The following is a 14,919-nucleotide window of genomic DNA, read 5'->3' as shown; positions in this document are numbered from 1 at the left end:
CAGCACCAGAGCAGTCTTTGCCGATTATTTTATTATACACACACACACATATATATATATATATATATATATATATATATATATATATATATATATATACATACACACATACATATATATATATTTTTTAAACGAACAGGGTTGCACGGCAACCCATAAAAAGAAGCCAAACTCTGAAGGGCACTTAATACAGAAGACCAAGGGTTGCAGGGGTGGAGAAGCTTCTGTCTTACGCTATAGTTGTATATTAAAGTGCGAGCTCCAACAGACCCCTCAAGCAACCCATAGTAAGCAGTGTTCCCAGGTTGGATGACGGTCAAAAATAAAAATCCCATACCACTATATACAGATCTGTGGCAACAAGCTGTTTACATAGGAAAGCAGTTTTTGTACTGCAACTTCCATTCAATGCTGTTGCACTACTTCAGCTTCATACATGCAGCATGGACACCAATAGGAAACTGGCATTTTTTTTTATTCATTTAAAGGAACCGCAAAAAAAAAATAAAAAAATACACGTCTTTTCATATTACACAAGTATTTGGGCTAAAGGAGCAAGTTTATTCAAGAGAATGTCATAACATTAATTTAGCCTATTTCTGTGAATTCTAAAATCAAAACAAAACAAAAAAAAAAAAAAAAAGGGGGGGGGGGGGGAGGGGGGAGAACAAAAATAACAGTAGACCAGCATTTCTCTATAACTTAAAAGCTATTCATATTAACCCCATCAGTACTGTGGGGTCTGCAGCATGATATGGTACACTCCCAGGTGGAAATGATTTACAAAATCAATCATGTATGAAGAACTAAGTCATCCCTTTACTGTATACGTAACTGCCTTACATGTTTATTGCATTGTAAGAAATGGGCTAGATGGGGTTTTTCCAATCACCCAGCAGCTTTTTTGTCCGCTGCAAACTGAGCTCTTCAAATGGGCCTTGAATACAGCAAGTCTCTTTATCGTAGGTTAATTGTCCACCCAGGGTTCTCTATGTACCGTGGGCACTTCAGTCATGCAAATTAATTCGCCCTATTCTAAATGCAGGTTATACTGAGGAGGTAAATGAAAAGCCCCCACCTCTATCAGCCCTTAGGGTGAGGAGATAGAAGCCAGATTTCCTTACAGTATAAAGAGGAAGAAGGCTTAAAATATATGGATTAGTGGAGAAGACAAGAATTAAGAAAACATGAAATTTCAGTTTTAGGTTAACTACGACATTGGGGGGGGGGGGGGGAAGGGACAAAAACTCAGCAAAGAGAAGTGTGAGCAGAACGCATTTAAGGGAATAAGTGACAGGAAATGTTGGCTGGGGTTCTCACCATCTTTCACAGTGTGACTGCCCACCCGCACAATGGTTACAGAACATAATTGTAAAATTAACCCGGGTAGTCCGAAATGACGTTTTAAGAATTAACAAAGTTTAGTCTTATAAAAGCCCCAGATAGAATATACATTGTTACCATCAGACATGTATAAACACTGCTCTCTACTGTAGAAATCTGAAGATTCTTAAAATGTATCACCTGATCTTGTTCTCCCAAAGCAAATATTCCCAGGTAATAAAATCGCTGTGTTTAGTATATTGAAAACTGTTTTTTTTGTTTTGTTTTAAAGGGAAACTGTAATGTTAACACTGAAGGAGAACAGTAGTAATCCTGACAGTCTAATTGTTTGCAGAATCAGCCTGACGAGACCAGGTTTCTTCTTCCACCCCAGAGTCATAGTCCTCGTCCGTCATTTCCCGATTTTGCTTTCTGGAAAAAGAGGATGCAAGTATTACAGAACAGTGACAACACTAGGCAGGGAATAATCGGATGTATAACACATATTGAGTGCGTTTTGTTATGCGGAAAGTAAATCAGTTTACCTATTAAATTCCATAAAATTGGCATAAAACCTCGCTATTGGGTGAAGAGGGGTGCAACTGAAGCTTAGGAGATAACGATAAATACAAAGCATATGACATACTGACAAAGGCCATGGCTAAATGAATTGACAATTCAAACAATAAGGATAACCACCCCACCCCCTGATGTCTTTAAGAAGCCAGCATAGCTCATAGTAATTTAAAATGACATTCGGGCAAGTCAGTACTTGCAACACCAATGTTTGACTCTAACGTACCAAGTTATACAGAAGCCTAAGAATCCTCCAGTATGGTCTTTAGTTTGTAGAAGTCTAAAGAAACCCAGGGAAATATAGGGGAGAAGACAATGGTCTGACTCAAATGCTGCTAAGCAGTACTTCTAAGCACTGTGCAGCTTCTACTCCATCAGTGTTAGGAGTCCTGTACAACTCAGAGAGCATAAAGGACACATGGCCCAGTTGAAATCTGCAGGTGATCCTACTGATGAACAGTGAGGGATGCCCAGTATTCTGTAATATTCACTTACCGAATATATCTGGGTTCTTTCTTCCCTTCAACCACTTCCTGGTCCAATTCTACACACACTATGTCAGAGTTTGGAACTTCAAACATGGGTTCAAGAAGCAGTTTCTCCTATAAAATAAAATAGGACATTTAAAAAGGATGAAAAGATTAAGAACCCCAAAACAGCCTGCATGATCACAGATTAAATCACAATGACACAGGCAAAACACAAGTCTATTTCTGAGCCATTACTGTGAAGTAGTTAATAGGCGGACACTGAAAAGTCCTTCCATTGGACCCTACATTGTGCTAGTAAGTTCACAGATCTGCAGTTGGGAGTCCCTCCATGGCTCTACACACCTTCTACTAAACTATTGTAGGATATTATCAGACCAGGCAAAAATTTGGCTACAACATTAAAAGACTCATGTTAACAGCTGAACGAATTTGGTACAGACTCTGTAACCTTTGCTTTGGATGAAGAGCTGGGCTCTGAGAGGGAAGTAGTTGCTAACTCCACAAAGACTTCAACCAGGTCACCTCTATACGGTATAAAAGGCAGAAATATCACTAGAGTGACTAAACAATAACAAGACGTGAAGTGTGCTGGTAGGGGATGAGGGGCTTATAATTGAATTATCTCCTTGAGCCCAAGTTTAAGTAACAGGAGCAATAAGCACGTCTTTGTATCATCCAATGCTCCATGAGAGAACTAAGGCTACACAACTAGTAACAATTAATTGGGTTTGTCCCCTACCTATCTTAAAATAATAACAAGAGAAAGGTCAGTCTGGTATGGTCTTCCGTGTACACAATACCAAAAATCCCGTTGGAACTAAGAGAAATCAATCTTTTAATTACATTACTAGGGAAGCTGTATTAGAGAGTCTCAATTGAAGGTGAAAACTCCATTATGATAAACCGAAAATCCAAATGAAGAATTTTGAATACAATGAAGGAGTTTTCTGAGAAACACGACCCATCCCTCACAATGTTGTGCTCAGACAGATGAGACACTTGGAAGCAACACAACAGTGATGCAGTCTGAGGTATACAAACATTTTTCAACCATACCGAAAAGGAAAATCGGGAACAGGTGATTAAGGGGCCCATTGATCAAGAATCACGTACTCAATGCGATCTGGGCGCGATATCACCGCCCATGATCGCTTTGAGTAATGTGCACGGAATGAAATGACAGCATCGGCTGTCTCTTCACATGCGCTCTACAGAAAACGCATGTGCGTCGCCCATTGCCGGGGAGGGTTCCCCAGTAAATGTTGTGAAGTGCTGCCCATAGGCTACAGCAGTACAACGCCATCTTCAGAGCTTGTTAAATCTGACAGCTTTGCAACCCTCATAGAAAGCTATGGGGGCTGCAGCTGCTATTGGAAATATTTAATGATAAATAGGCCCTCATACCACTACAATTTCCTACTACAGTTAAGGCCAATCCAAGAAGGGATGTCTACACCCTGGAGAGGGCCTCCATCACTGACATAAGAGCTGAGTATAGTAGAAACAGTCTAGTCTCTTTGAGGAAAGTTTATCAAGTAAAACAAAAAGTTGAAATGATACCATGCCATTTACCGGCAAGTCAGATCAGTGACAGGCAAAAGATGTTCTTCTGTTATTTTCCTCAAGATATATAATAGGATTTATAACTAAAAGAATCCCAGGACCCTCACCATGATTGAGCGGAGTCCTCTAGCACCAGTCTTTCGTACAAGAGCCAGCTTGGCGATGGCCCTCAGAGCACCTTCAGTGACATTTAATTCACACTGCAAGACAAAAACACATTTCAATGAATCGGTCAATTGACCATTATTCAGGTGTTCTAAGCTAGGAGCGCCAGAAAACAGACCAGGACCCTAAAGTAACAGCCAATGAACAGATGCATAGAAAAAAAACCCACATTGGGGCACTCATCGATACGGCTCAAAGGCTGAAACGTTGATTAACTAGTGCAGAGATTCTAGAATAAAATATGCCCCTCTGCTGCAAATATAACCACACTACATGTTCTAGAGGCAGAGAATGGACATCAGATTTGCACAATATAAAACATATACAGATGTGTCCTCATTCACTGTGGCTTCACGTCAAACAGCCCTTCTCGGCACTCCGGGGTGACTCGGCCTTGCCGAGTAGCTTTCTCGCTCAAATTGTGTGTCTCCTATTCACAAAACTACTTTGTCTCTGAATCAGGGCCAGTGTTATCTAGCAGACGCTCTGAATCAGGGAGTTTTTTCTTTTTTTTTGTTCGGCCTCCTGGCCGCTCGCATAGCTGTGGGTGACCACCCACAGCTATTGTGAGCAGCCAGGTTGATGGTCGCGATGGTCAAGACCATCGCGACCATCGGGCTTGCGACGAGACCCTTGTGGTAGGGTCTCGTGGCCGCAAGCCCCAGAGAGCTTCTAGCTCTAATAGAGCCGTAAGCTCTCCCACTGATATCACTGGAGATATCAGTGGGGCCGCCTCCAAATGGCAGGCGTTCCTTCGGGAACGCCTCTGTTTGGCCACCCACCCCCCCTGCCCGCCTACCAAACGGGGCGAGCTGTCACTCACCATCGACAGCTCGCCCCCTTTGGTGCGAGACCCGGAGCGACGGAGCACCCTTTGCTAGCCGGGTCTCACGCATGCGCATGACGGAGCAAGCTCCGTCGTGCGCATGCCCAGTGGACAAACATCGACCCAGTTGCGAGAGCTCAGCGATTGCGACTGGGTCTGAATCAGGCCCACTGATCAATTTGATGTGTGACGTGTGTATCGGTGTGTGGAAGATCCGAACCTGTATATGAACTTCGATGATGCAGCTTTTTTTCATAACAAGTTTACGTTGTGCTTCATCAGAGATTTTGTACGCGTGTAAAAGCAATTCCTGTGCGGTTATAGTCTCAGCCCAGCGTCTCTAGCATACTGAGTGGTGTTTCACTGTGTCAACGATGGCATAAGACAAAATAAAAAAAAAAACCCCACCACACTACTCCTCTCGGAGCGACTCAGTTGCGTTCGGCGTCTTGCGCCATATTTTGTATTTACAGTAGGTGTATAAGGACACATCTGTATGTAGTGGCAGTCAGGACAAGATGCCCCCAAAAAATGAAATTGCTTCACTGTAAAACATTTATAGAAGTGATGCAGAGCAACACACCACACAGATCTTACACTGAAACACTGGTTTGGGCGGAGGTGCCTAATTAAGCAGATTTTAAAGCAAGGAATAATAATCAAACCTTATCCATGTTGAAAAGGGCTTGGTATTGTGGCACGACAGCATTACGTGGCTCTGTGAGGATGCGCATGAGAGTCTGCTCATCCAGACTGTGAAGAGGCACCACTACAGGAAGACGCCCTACAAACTCCGGGATCATGCCAAACTCCATGAGATCCCTAGCCTCAACATGTCGTAGCAACCGGTCCTTCTCTTCAATGTCTTGTTCAGCGTTAGATTCAGAACTCGAATTTGCCAGTTCTGCTGCTGCTGCCGCTCGACGCCCTTTGCCCAGGTTAGAGGGTATGCCAAATCCCAGATACTGCCAGAGAAGAAAAAAAAATTAGATTTCAGTAATACGTACAGCAGGACAAAGCCAGTTTTTTAAAAAAGACATTGCATCTTATGAATTGCCTTAGTTTTGCCTTTCTGAAAAAAATAAAATAAAAATCACTAAGCTTAAAATACACTTTGCCCAACATAAAACATAACCGAACTAGTAGTGACCACCTTATCTCTACATGTAGAAGTCCTGATAACCGGACAGAACCAGAGATGGTGGATCTTATTTACAATCAGGTATGCAGCTATTGTCCAACACTTAAAGAGGTTACCCCCCAGTGCTCTTCAGAAAGACAGGAAGTCTACTGTGCATAAGAGAATACATAGCCGCACAACTGGTCAAGTTGGTTTAAATTAATAGCATATATTCTACTAAAAACTGAACTACAAGTTGCATTAACCTCTTCTGACCTGAAAAGTTTGCACTAAAGAGTGATGCAGGCAATTTAGTCATTCAGAACAATAAAAATATATGGATCAATAAAGATGAGCGCATAGTGCCTATTGGCTTGGACATGGATTTGACAGACTTGTCTCAGAGAAGGAAACATCTGTCTCTGGACTACCCCTGTTGTCCTCTAAAGGGGAGAGAAAAATCGTCTGTGCCCTGATCAGATGGGAGTTCTGGAGGAGCAGGTGGCACTCTTAGTTGGCTGTTGGCAGGTCTCCCTTGGGTAGGTAGGACTGAGAAGATGTAGAGGTTGATGAGGCAAGCTGAATGAAGTGTGAAGGCTTGAAGCACTTATGCTCCAAGTCTTCACACTGTTGAGATATGCAGTAGCAGGCACAGAACCCGGTAGCACTGATTGAACACTTACTGCCTAGGAGAGCTGTCAACCCACCATATCTGTTACAGGTTGGTCTGGCTTGTGTACAGGACCCGATTGATACTACACTATCTGAGACTCCAAGGAAGCAGTGCTGCGATACCCCAGAATATGTGTGAGAATGACAACACCATCAGACATGCCTCAAAGGGCCATCTGAAGCAGTCACACTAAAAACTCGAAAAAGGAAATTTTTGTGCCCATCTCCAGGACAGGGCAGTGGAGAATAGACTCCGGGAGAAAAATATGGAGTTATGTGAAAGAGCAGAGTCAACCCCACAAATGCTGAAGGAGAAAGCACGGAGACAGGTACACACCAGCTGCACACTCTTAGTAATAACAGGAAGGCTTTTCCTTACAGCATCTAGAAGATTTGTACCTAGAATAAGACAGGCCCGGAGACAGGGGGTGTACTAGGTGGACATCTATTACTGGGCCCCAGCCACCCAGGAGTCTGATAGTCCAGCCCAGCACCTGATTGCCGTCGCCTACGAAGCCTACCTGTGCTGCTGCAGTGAATACTGCAGGGCACTAGCATGACTTTTTTTTTGGGGGGGGGGTGTTGTTCTGGTGCCAGAGAGGGGACAAAGGCTGGAGATGGTGAAACAGGGGGATGAGACTGAAGAGAAACATGGGGGATGTTTCTGAAGACATTGGGATGGGTCTAGAGAGACATGGAGAGGGGTGTGTGAAGAGATTGAGCTGATGGGCGGCCGGACTATACTTTCCAGGGTGGGATGGGGGTCCCAAAAACTTGTGTACTTGGCACCAAGATTTCTGTTGCAGGCCCTGAGAATAGATCACAAATTAAACCCTATAGTAAGGCCAAATGAAATACAACTGCTCTATAGTAAAGTGCAGATAGCAATGATTAACGCCCCAAATATTAGGGTAAACAAGGCAATGGTTCCTCAACGGTCCCTCCACAGAATAGATACCCCTGACTCATGGTGCCATTTACAGTTCATCACCATATAATCTGCACCACAATGGATGTCAGATGTTTTGAATAGTAAAATCTGCTATTTAACAACACTTCTGTCAATATAATAAGCATAGGGCTGAATTCAATTAGCCTCAGTGCTTACCTCGGGCTTGTAGCTTCAGGCTTTAACGCTTGGAATTATTCAATTACAAGCCCATTTGCTAATGTGCGTGTTAACCCACAGATTTTAATGGTAAAGTGTCCAGAGTGATGAGTTAATGCGCTTATGGCGTTTGCAGTAAAGGCAGCCGCCATAAGCATCGACTTCAGTCAACAGAAATCTGCTGTAAGTGCAACCTGCGGGCTGCAACTACATAGCCCGGGGCACTTAACCTGGGAACTATATGCCTGTGGTAAGCACCGTGGGTAACTGAATCTGGTCCATAGTAGATATGAGCACATGGTTGCAGAAAAAGGAAGAATTTTATATAATATGGGTTATGCCAAGTGCTTTCCACTCTGCCATTTAAGCAACAGCAATAAATTCGTAAATGTAACCTACTGTAAAAACCTTAATGGAAGGCTAGAGAAACCCCTCCACCTGTGACCACAAACCTTTTCATTCTTCCTCCTGCTGATGACCCTGTCCAGGCCATTGAAGGCTCCAGATGCTACAAAGAGAATGTTTGTTGTGTCAACTTGTACAATTTCACCACGTAGCTTCCTTGAGTTTTTCTCTGGGACATTGACAATAGTGCCTTCTAGAAGCTTCAACAAACCCTGCAAGTAAACAGCAGTATTTTTACATTTATAGACCCACATTATGTAAATCTGAAGCATGTGAGCTACAAGTAAAAGGCAGGCAAAGGATTTATCTCACCCTGCATGTACAGCAGCACCACCTACAGGTCATAAAGGGAAAAACAGAAAACACTAAAAAGGTTATACTGTAGTTAGAATAAATTACCTGCTGCACGCCTTCTCCTCCCACATCCCTCAGCTGGTGGATTCCAGGAACACTGCCTATCTTGTCAACCTCATCCAAAAACACTATTCCTGAAAGGAAACGCACAAAAGACACTTATTAACTGTGGCATAAAAATGTATGCACTTTTCAATTATCTGATATTTCTAAATTTTGGTTTTGTTTTTTTCCTAAAGACCTAGATGAAATCTATGAAAAGGGATGGTTGTACTGGTCACTGCACAGACAGTGGATTATACTTCACCCTACAGTAGCAGATAGGGCATTGGAGAGTCCTCTCTGTAACACCCTGCATCTACTCAGGTTCAGCAGAGAGATAAGGAAGGAGCAGAAGAACCCAGATACACATTCCTGGGTGTGTTGGTATCTGTCTCACGCTTAGTAAAAGGTATGTTGGCATGACCAGGTGGCTGCATCGCAAACACAGCCTGCTGATGACCCAAGACATACCACACGAGAGACTGACTGATTTCTATTCAAGAGCCATAGAAGACGCACTCAATCATAGAACAAATTGGGCATCTAAACATTTGAACACATACATATCCACAGACCATGCATCATATCTAAGTAGTAAGGCCATGCAAGATCATAGGGCCACAAAGATGAACAACCCTTGGCCGATTTATAAACCAGAAGACAACCTGGGATTGGAATGATAAACCTGAACAATGGACCGCTTTTGTGCCAAAAAGTATGCAAAATTTGCCAGCTAATATGCTTTGCCAAATTAATAAACTAGGGAAAAAAAAAAACAATGTTCCAGCAGAGAAAACAAAGGGGAGCAGACTGTAGATTCTCAAATGAAGCATTGCAGAGTACCTTAAGAACCAGGTTCAAGTTCGACAGAGACAAACAAGAGACGCAGATAGGACAAAAATAACCTGGTCATTGCATAAACACTGCAATCTGGAAGCAACTGTTGCTGGGGAGGGTTAAATATAGATCAATACTTATTTCAGGTCTCTTGGAAAGGGGAATGTCCTACCTGTAAAATCATTTTTCTGAGTCCATGGGGGGACACTGGGACTGTGGGTATAGGTGGAGCTGCAGAAACCTGGGAACCAAGGAGGTAACTTCTTTGTAAGCAGCACAGGCTCCTCCTCCCCATACCCCACCTGAAGCTCAGGAAGCCACTTATTCTTAACATGCCTGAGAAACAGGAACGAAGAAGAGAAGACTGGCACACATGTACAACAGACAGACTGACCAACTGTCTTGGAACCGGGTGCCGGAACTGTGAAACTCCCAGCCAGCCAGCCAGGGGTGTGAGTGTGTCCCCTATGGACTCAGAAAAAAGGATTTTACAGGCAAGACAAAAATCCCCTTTTTTCTTTCATCCAATGGAGGACACTGGGACTGTGGGATATCCCAAAGCTGTCCCTATAAGGACAAAAGTCATAATGGCAGAGGCAAAGGTGTCAAAGCTGTAAAATTTTATGAAAGTACTGGCAGAGGAGCACATGTCTGCCTTACAGAGCTGATCCGCAGAAACACCACCGTGTGCTGCACAAGAGGCCCTCACAGTCCTAGTAGAATGAGACCTCATCAAGGTCAGGACATGCTTCTTTGCCAAAAGATAGGCCTGACAACTTAGAAGACGACGCAACTGCCGTGCCAAAAGTTTGTTTGCAAGCTTGTGAAAGTCAAAGGACGAATAGAGAGTCAGACTTCCGAATATCCTTGGTCCAGTCAACATAAGAGCGAAGAAACCTGACCATGTCCAACGTGAGCAGAGATTAACTAGAGTTCATAGAATCAGAGGTTGAAAGGGAAGGGACCACGATCTCTTGATAAACGTGATACCACCATCAGGAGATAGTCCAGATGGGTGCAAAAATGAGAGCGGTCAGGATGGAACACAAGTAAAGGTACGCGATGGGACAACTTCCTGCTTTAACTTGCAAAGGACTTGTGGAAGGAATGCAAATCGGAGGAAAAAAACAAACAAAAAACACACGAGTGAAGATTCACTGTACCATGAACGCATCTACCAAGAAGGCTCCCAGGTCCCGAAAGCCATAGGTGAGGAAGTTTGTGGTTGTGCCGAGAGGCCATGGTTCGGTTGGCCCCGCGATGGATCAGCACCTGGAAAACCCCAGGATACAGAGACCACTCACCCGAGTGAACGTCCTGCCTGCTGCGGAAGTCAGCATCCCAATTATGGACTCCCGGAAAGTAGACTGCCCACAGGGCTTGGAGAAAGAATTCCGTTCAGCGGAGGATGGACTGACTTCCTTCAAGGCTTCAGGACTCTTGGTACTGCCTTGATGGTTTATGTAACAGACCGCAGTCATGTTGTCTGATTGTCAAGCACGGCCCTTCCTTCAACACAGAGCAGTGAAGGTACAAAGTGCGCGGTGGACCATTTGAAGCTTCAAGTACAGTTATCGGCAAGCCCACCTCCCGAACCATCCACCTGCTCTGAAAGGTATGGCTGCCGGTGACTGCTCCCTAGCTACAAAATTCCCAATTTTTCCGATCTTCTGGAGGAAGTGGATAAAAAGGATGAGACCCGCTTGGACACACAGAATTTCAAATTAAAATGTGACCAGGATTCCGCCAAAATATCCTCAAGCCGGGGAGGGGGGCGCCGGCTCCTTCTTTCATTTGAGAAGGGGCTCTTCTGAAGCCGGGAGGCATCCGAATCCTTAATAAGTAAAGCAGTTCTAACTTTTACAAATGCATCAACGTCAACTTGAGCTAGGTCCTCGTCGTGAGCGGAGGCATAATCCATTTCCGAGAACTCACCCTCTTCCAAGGAATTGTCAGACTGTCACGGCCTGAATGGAGAGGCATAGAACTATCCCTTCAAGGTGCCTTGCGTTTAAGTTGGGGGCTCCAGCATGTGATGCATGGAGGGTTGAGATTGGGACAACCCTTGAACCCAAGCCGCTTCCAGAAGGTCACTGTTTGTCCTGAGAGTAAGGTGAGAAGATCCGCCGGAAGCCACTGATGAGAAGGGCACTGTTTGGAAGACTGCTAGCTGAGACGCCAACTCCTGCATGGCAAGAGACAAGGAGGCTTTTCCTGTGGGGTCACCACCTCCAAGAGAGATTCATACTACTCCTTCACAAAACACCAGTTGCAAAGGCTAGTGTGCTCCATAGCAGAGCATGAGAAATTTTCTTTACAGGTCTTGCAGGTATAAGCACGCAGCACAAGAGCACCCCCTACTGGGAAGCCTTTGCAGAGGTACCCTAGGAGGACAAAGTTTAAAAAAAAAAAGTAGGAAATAAGTAGCTATGCACTTCTTAAGCCAACAATAAACAATGAGTAGCAGACAGAAATAATCAGACAAGAGATTCTAGAAGAAAAAAAAACAAACAATTCGAGTGCTCAGAAATAAATAAACCAGGCACAATAGTCCCAACAACCAAACACCAAAAAGGTGAGGAAGGGGATTAGAAAGAAAAAAAAAAACAAAAAAACAAAACAAACAAAAAAAAAAAACACAACTGGCACCACAAAAATGAGGTATAGGAGGAGGTAGGAGGTCAGGCAGGCATTACTGTGAGGCAATATGGTTGCTCAGTGTCTGAGAGTGGGAGGAGAGAAGAGCCTTTGGCGGGGAGCCAAGACAGGAACTAGCCATAGGAAGGATGGAGAGAACAGGGGAAGTCCCCACCCCCTTATGGCCAACCCCAGGGACCTGCCATCTAATAATGGTGCCCTCATTGCAGCAGTGTCCCTGGTGGTCTAGTGGTAGCACAGAAAGAACTGTGCACCCTTGCAAGGGACGGTGGCTGCCCACCCAGTTGGTGGCATCAGCCGCTATAGTCCGGCTCCACACAGGGTGAAGAGCCGCTTACCTACTCCTTCTTCCAACCGCGTCTGTGTGCTGAGGAGGTGGCCGGTGACACAGACTCAGTTGTCAGCACGCCAGCCGCCGGAGGGGGGTTATGGAGCAGTCAGCAGAGCGTGTAATGGTTAACGATGACAGTCCAAATTTAAACAGAAGTTTAAAAAAATAAATAAATTAACAGATGCTGCTGCGCAGCCCTGAAAGTGGCTGGCATGAGCTATGGTAATTTCTGTTGACAAATTCGTTGCGGGGCTTCAGTGATTCGCCCTGGGATTCTCTGCTGAATTGCCGGGACATTCGTGGCAGGCTCTGTGTGGGAGACCAGGCAAGACGGAACACTGGTAGCTTCCGGGTTTCAGCTACGGCCGGTTTGGCTTGAATGGCCTTTTTGGCTCTGGCTTTGCATATGCATTTATTAGCATATTGTTCCTTGTTCCTTCCACTATCTTCTGTTTGGTAAGGACATCTCTATTGGCCAAAATTGGATATTCCCCACTGGTCGGGAAAGCACTCTTCTGCCGATGGCCGTCCACAATAACGGGATCCGCGTTTCCAAGTTTTCGTTCCTAGTTTGACTGCTACAAGGCTCATTCCGGCCGATCTGGTCTCTGTGCCTTGAGCACCTGGAAGTGGGTAGTTCAGTTCAGGGATCAGGGATCCACAGCACGGAGGCCGACAAATTCTCGCTAGCCATCTGGAACGTGTATCTACAGGTTCCGCTTTGGGCAGGTCGTCCTTCTTCCTCAGTGGGTGATCAACTCTGTTCAATCTGTTCTAGGCCCTACCATTTGGTAGAGCCCCAGCTCCGTGTGTTTGCAACACAATAAAGGTCTGTGCTGGCGTGCATATTGCACACAGAAAGTATCTCAATTCGGCCCTCTTCGGAGGTTCTGCTTGTGACGGAAACTTCGGCTTCACAGTTACAGCCTTCCTAGGTCGCTTGTTTGAGGTACTTTCGTATCAGTGCTGTATCCCGACTTTTGTAAGATCTCCTTTGCTTCCTTGACTGCGCCTTCAGTTCTGGGGGTGGCACTCGACACGTCTCTCCAGCAGTGTTTTTCTTGCGGTGGGCAATGCACAGACCCTACCGAACTTTGTCTCAACAGTTCGGTCATTGCCTCGTCCGTCGACCTTGTGGAACATTCGGTTGTTGGGCATGATGGTCTCCACTTAAGGACCATTCAGTGGACCAGGTTTACTCACGGGAGTTCCAGTGAGTAATTCTGCAAATTGGAAGGGTTGCTCGGCATCCCTCTCGTCTGTTTCTCATTTGTCCGCCAGCACTAGTCAACTTTCAACTTCCATTGGAGAGTTTCCGTTCTTCTCCTTCAGGTCTAATCCTTGGTCCTCCAGGATTGGCTCATTGTAACCATGGCTGCGAGTCTCCTGTGCCGAGTTGCAAGGAAATTACCTTTTCGGCTCCAGGGCCTTGGGTCACCGTCAACAACGGCTCGGCTGATCGATGGGCTTGAGCTTCAATCCATCTTTTTGGTTCTCTTGGGGGCCCTGTACATCCTCACCGGCTAGCCGGTCGGACACTAACCCGGCGGTGGCATATGTACAGTTTCCTGCCAGCACTAGAGTGCATCGCCGATGGTGGAGGAAGCGGTGGTCATACCGGTAGTGGGAAATTGGACAGCGGACTTCCTCAGCACAACCATGTTTCTCCCAGGGCAGTGGTCTCTCCTTCTGCGCAGGGATTTCATAGCCTCTAGGCACAATTTCGAGGCACCACAGTTTTGTATGTGATCCAGGTATCCGGTGGCTTCCACAGTGGATGCCTTTACGGTTCCGTGGACTTTTTTTTTTTTTATCTAGAGCATCGGTTTCTGCTGATCCCACTGTTCCCTGAGGTCTCCAGGTGCATCAAGGCTTCCCGTGTGAGAGTAATCCTAGTGGCTCCAGCCTGGCTAAGCAGACGTTCTCCCAAGGTCGGTAGGTCCGGGGTGGTGTCTTCCACTTCGTCCAGACATGCTGCAACCCTTTTCTACAAGGGCACTTTTCCCGATTGGTTTCACAACCTGACTTGTGTGACAGAGTAAGAAAGCTGCAGATTTCTCTCTCTCGGTGGTCCGTACTCAGCTGCGTGCCTGGGCAACGTTTCCATTTCGCGCTTACCTCAGAGTTTGAAGATTCTACCTCTTGTGGTGTAACCATTACAAAGTTTTGTCTCATGTTTCTTGGCCTTCCTTCTGGAGGATTTGGAGGCCGGTTGATGACTTAGTTTAGTGACTATACAGGCTTCGGCCCCGTCATTTTCTTTCCAGCAGCGTTTTACTTTTCTTCAGAGAGTCCAAACCATTTTCACAAGGTGTACTGCGTATTCAGCCACAGTTTCGTCCATAGGTGGAGCCTTGGAATCCTAATCTAGTCCTATCGGCTCTCACACAGACTCCATTGGAGTCGTTGCGTTCAATGGATCTTCAGTTATTTGCTTGGAAGCTGGGT

At 45.3% G+C, this 14,919-nt stretch overlaps 1 protein-coding gene across 2 annotated transcripts in view; it reads right to left on the bottom strand.

Annotated features, from left to right (window-relative positions):
* Positions 1 to 458: 458 nt before the first annotated feature.
* CLPX (caseinolytic mitochondrial matrix peptidase chaperone subunit X) overlaps positions 459 to 14,919 on the bottom strand; it is a 32,959-nt gene continuing 18,498 nt past the window's right edge. For both annotated transcript variants that reach the window (XM_088452724.1, XM_088452723.1), the window contains 6 exons: positions 8,649 to 8,737; positions 8,297 to 8,461; positions 5,610 to 5,909; positions 4,061 to 4,153; positions 2,395 to 2,501; positions 459 to 1,755 (listed from right to left, as the gene is read on the bottom strand). In XM_088452724.1, coding sequence (XP_088308850.1) covers positions 1,665 to 1,755; positions 2,395 to 2,501; positions 4,061 to 4,153; positions 5,610 to 5,909; positions 8,297 to 8,461; positions 8,649 to 8,737 — 845 coding nt within the window. In that variant the 3' untranslated portion in view covers positions 459 to 1,664. The remainder of the gene's footprint in view (positions 1,756 to 2,394; positions 2,502 to 4,060; positions 4,154 to 5,609; positions 5,910 to 8,296; positions 8,462 to 8,648; positions 8,738 to 14,919) is intronic.

This window comes from Taudactylus pleione, unplaced genomic scaffold (genome assembly GCF_031769625.1).
Source record: "Taudactylus pleione unplaced genomic scaffold, aTauple2 ptg000556l, whole genome shotgun sequence".
Classification (NCBI taxonomy): domain Eukaryota; kingdom Metazoa; phylum Chordata; class Amphibia; order Anura; family Myobatrachidae; genus Taudactylus; species Taudactylus pleione.
The sequence above is the reverse complement of the archived record's forward strand: the minus strand, read 5'-3'. Positions and strand labels throughout refer to the sequence as shown.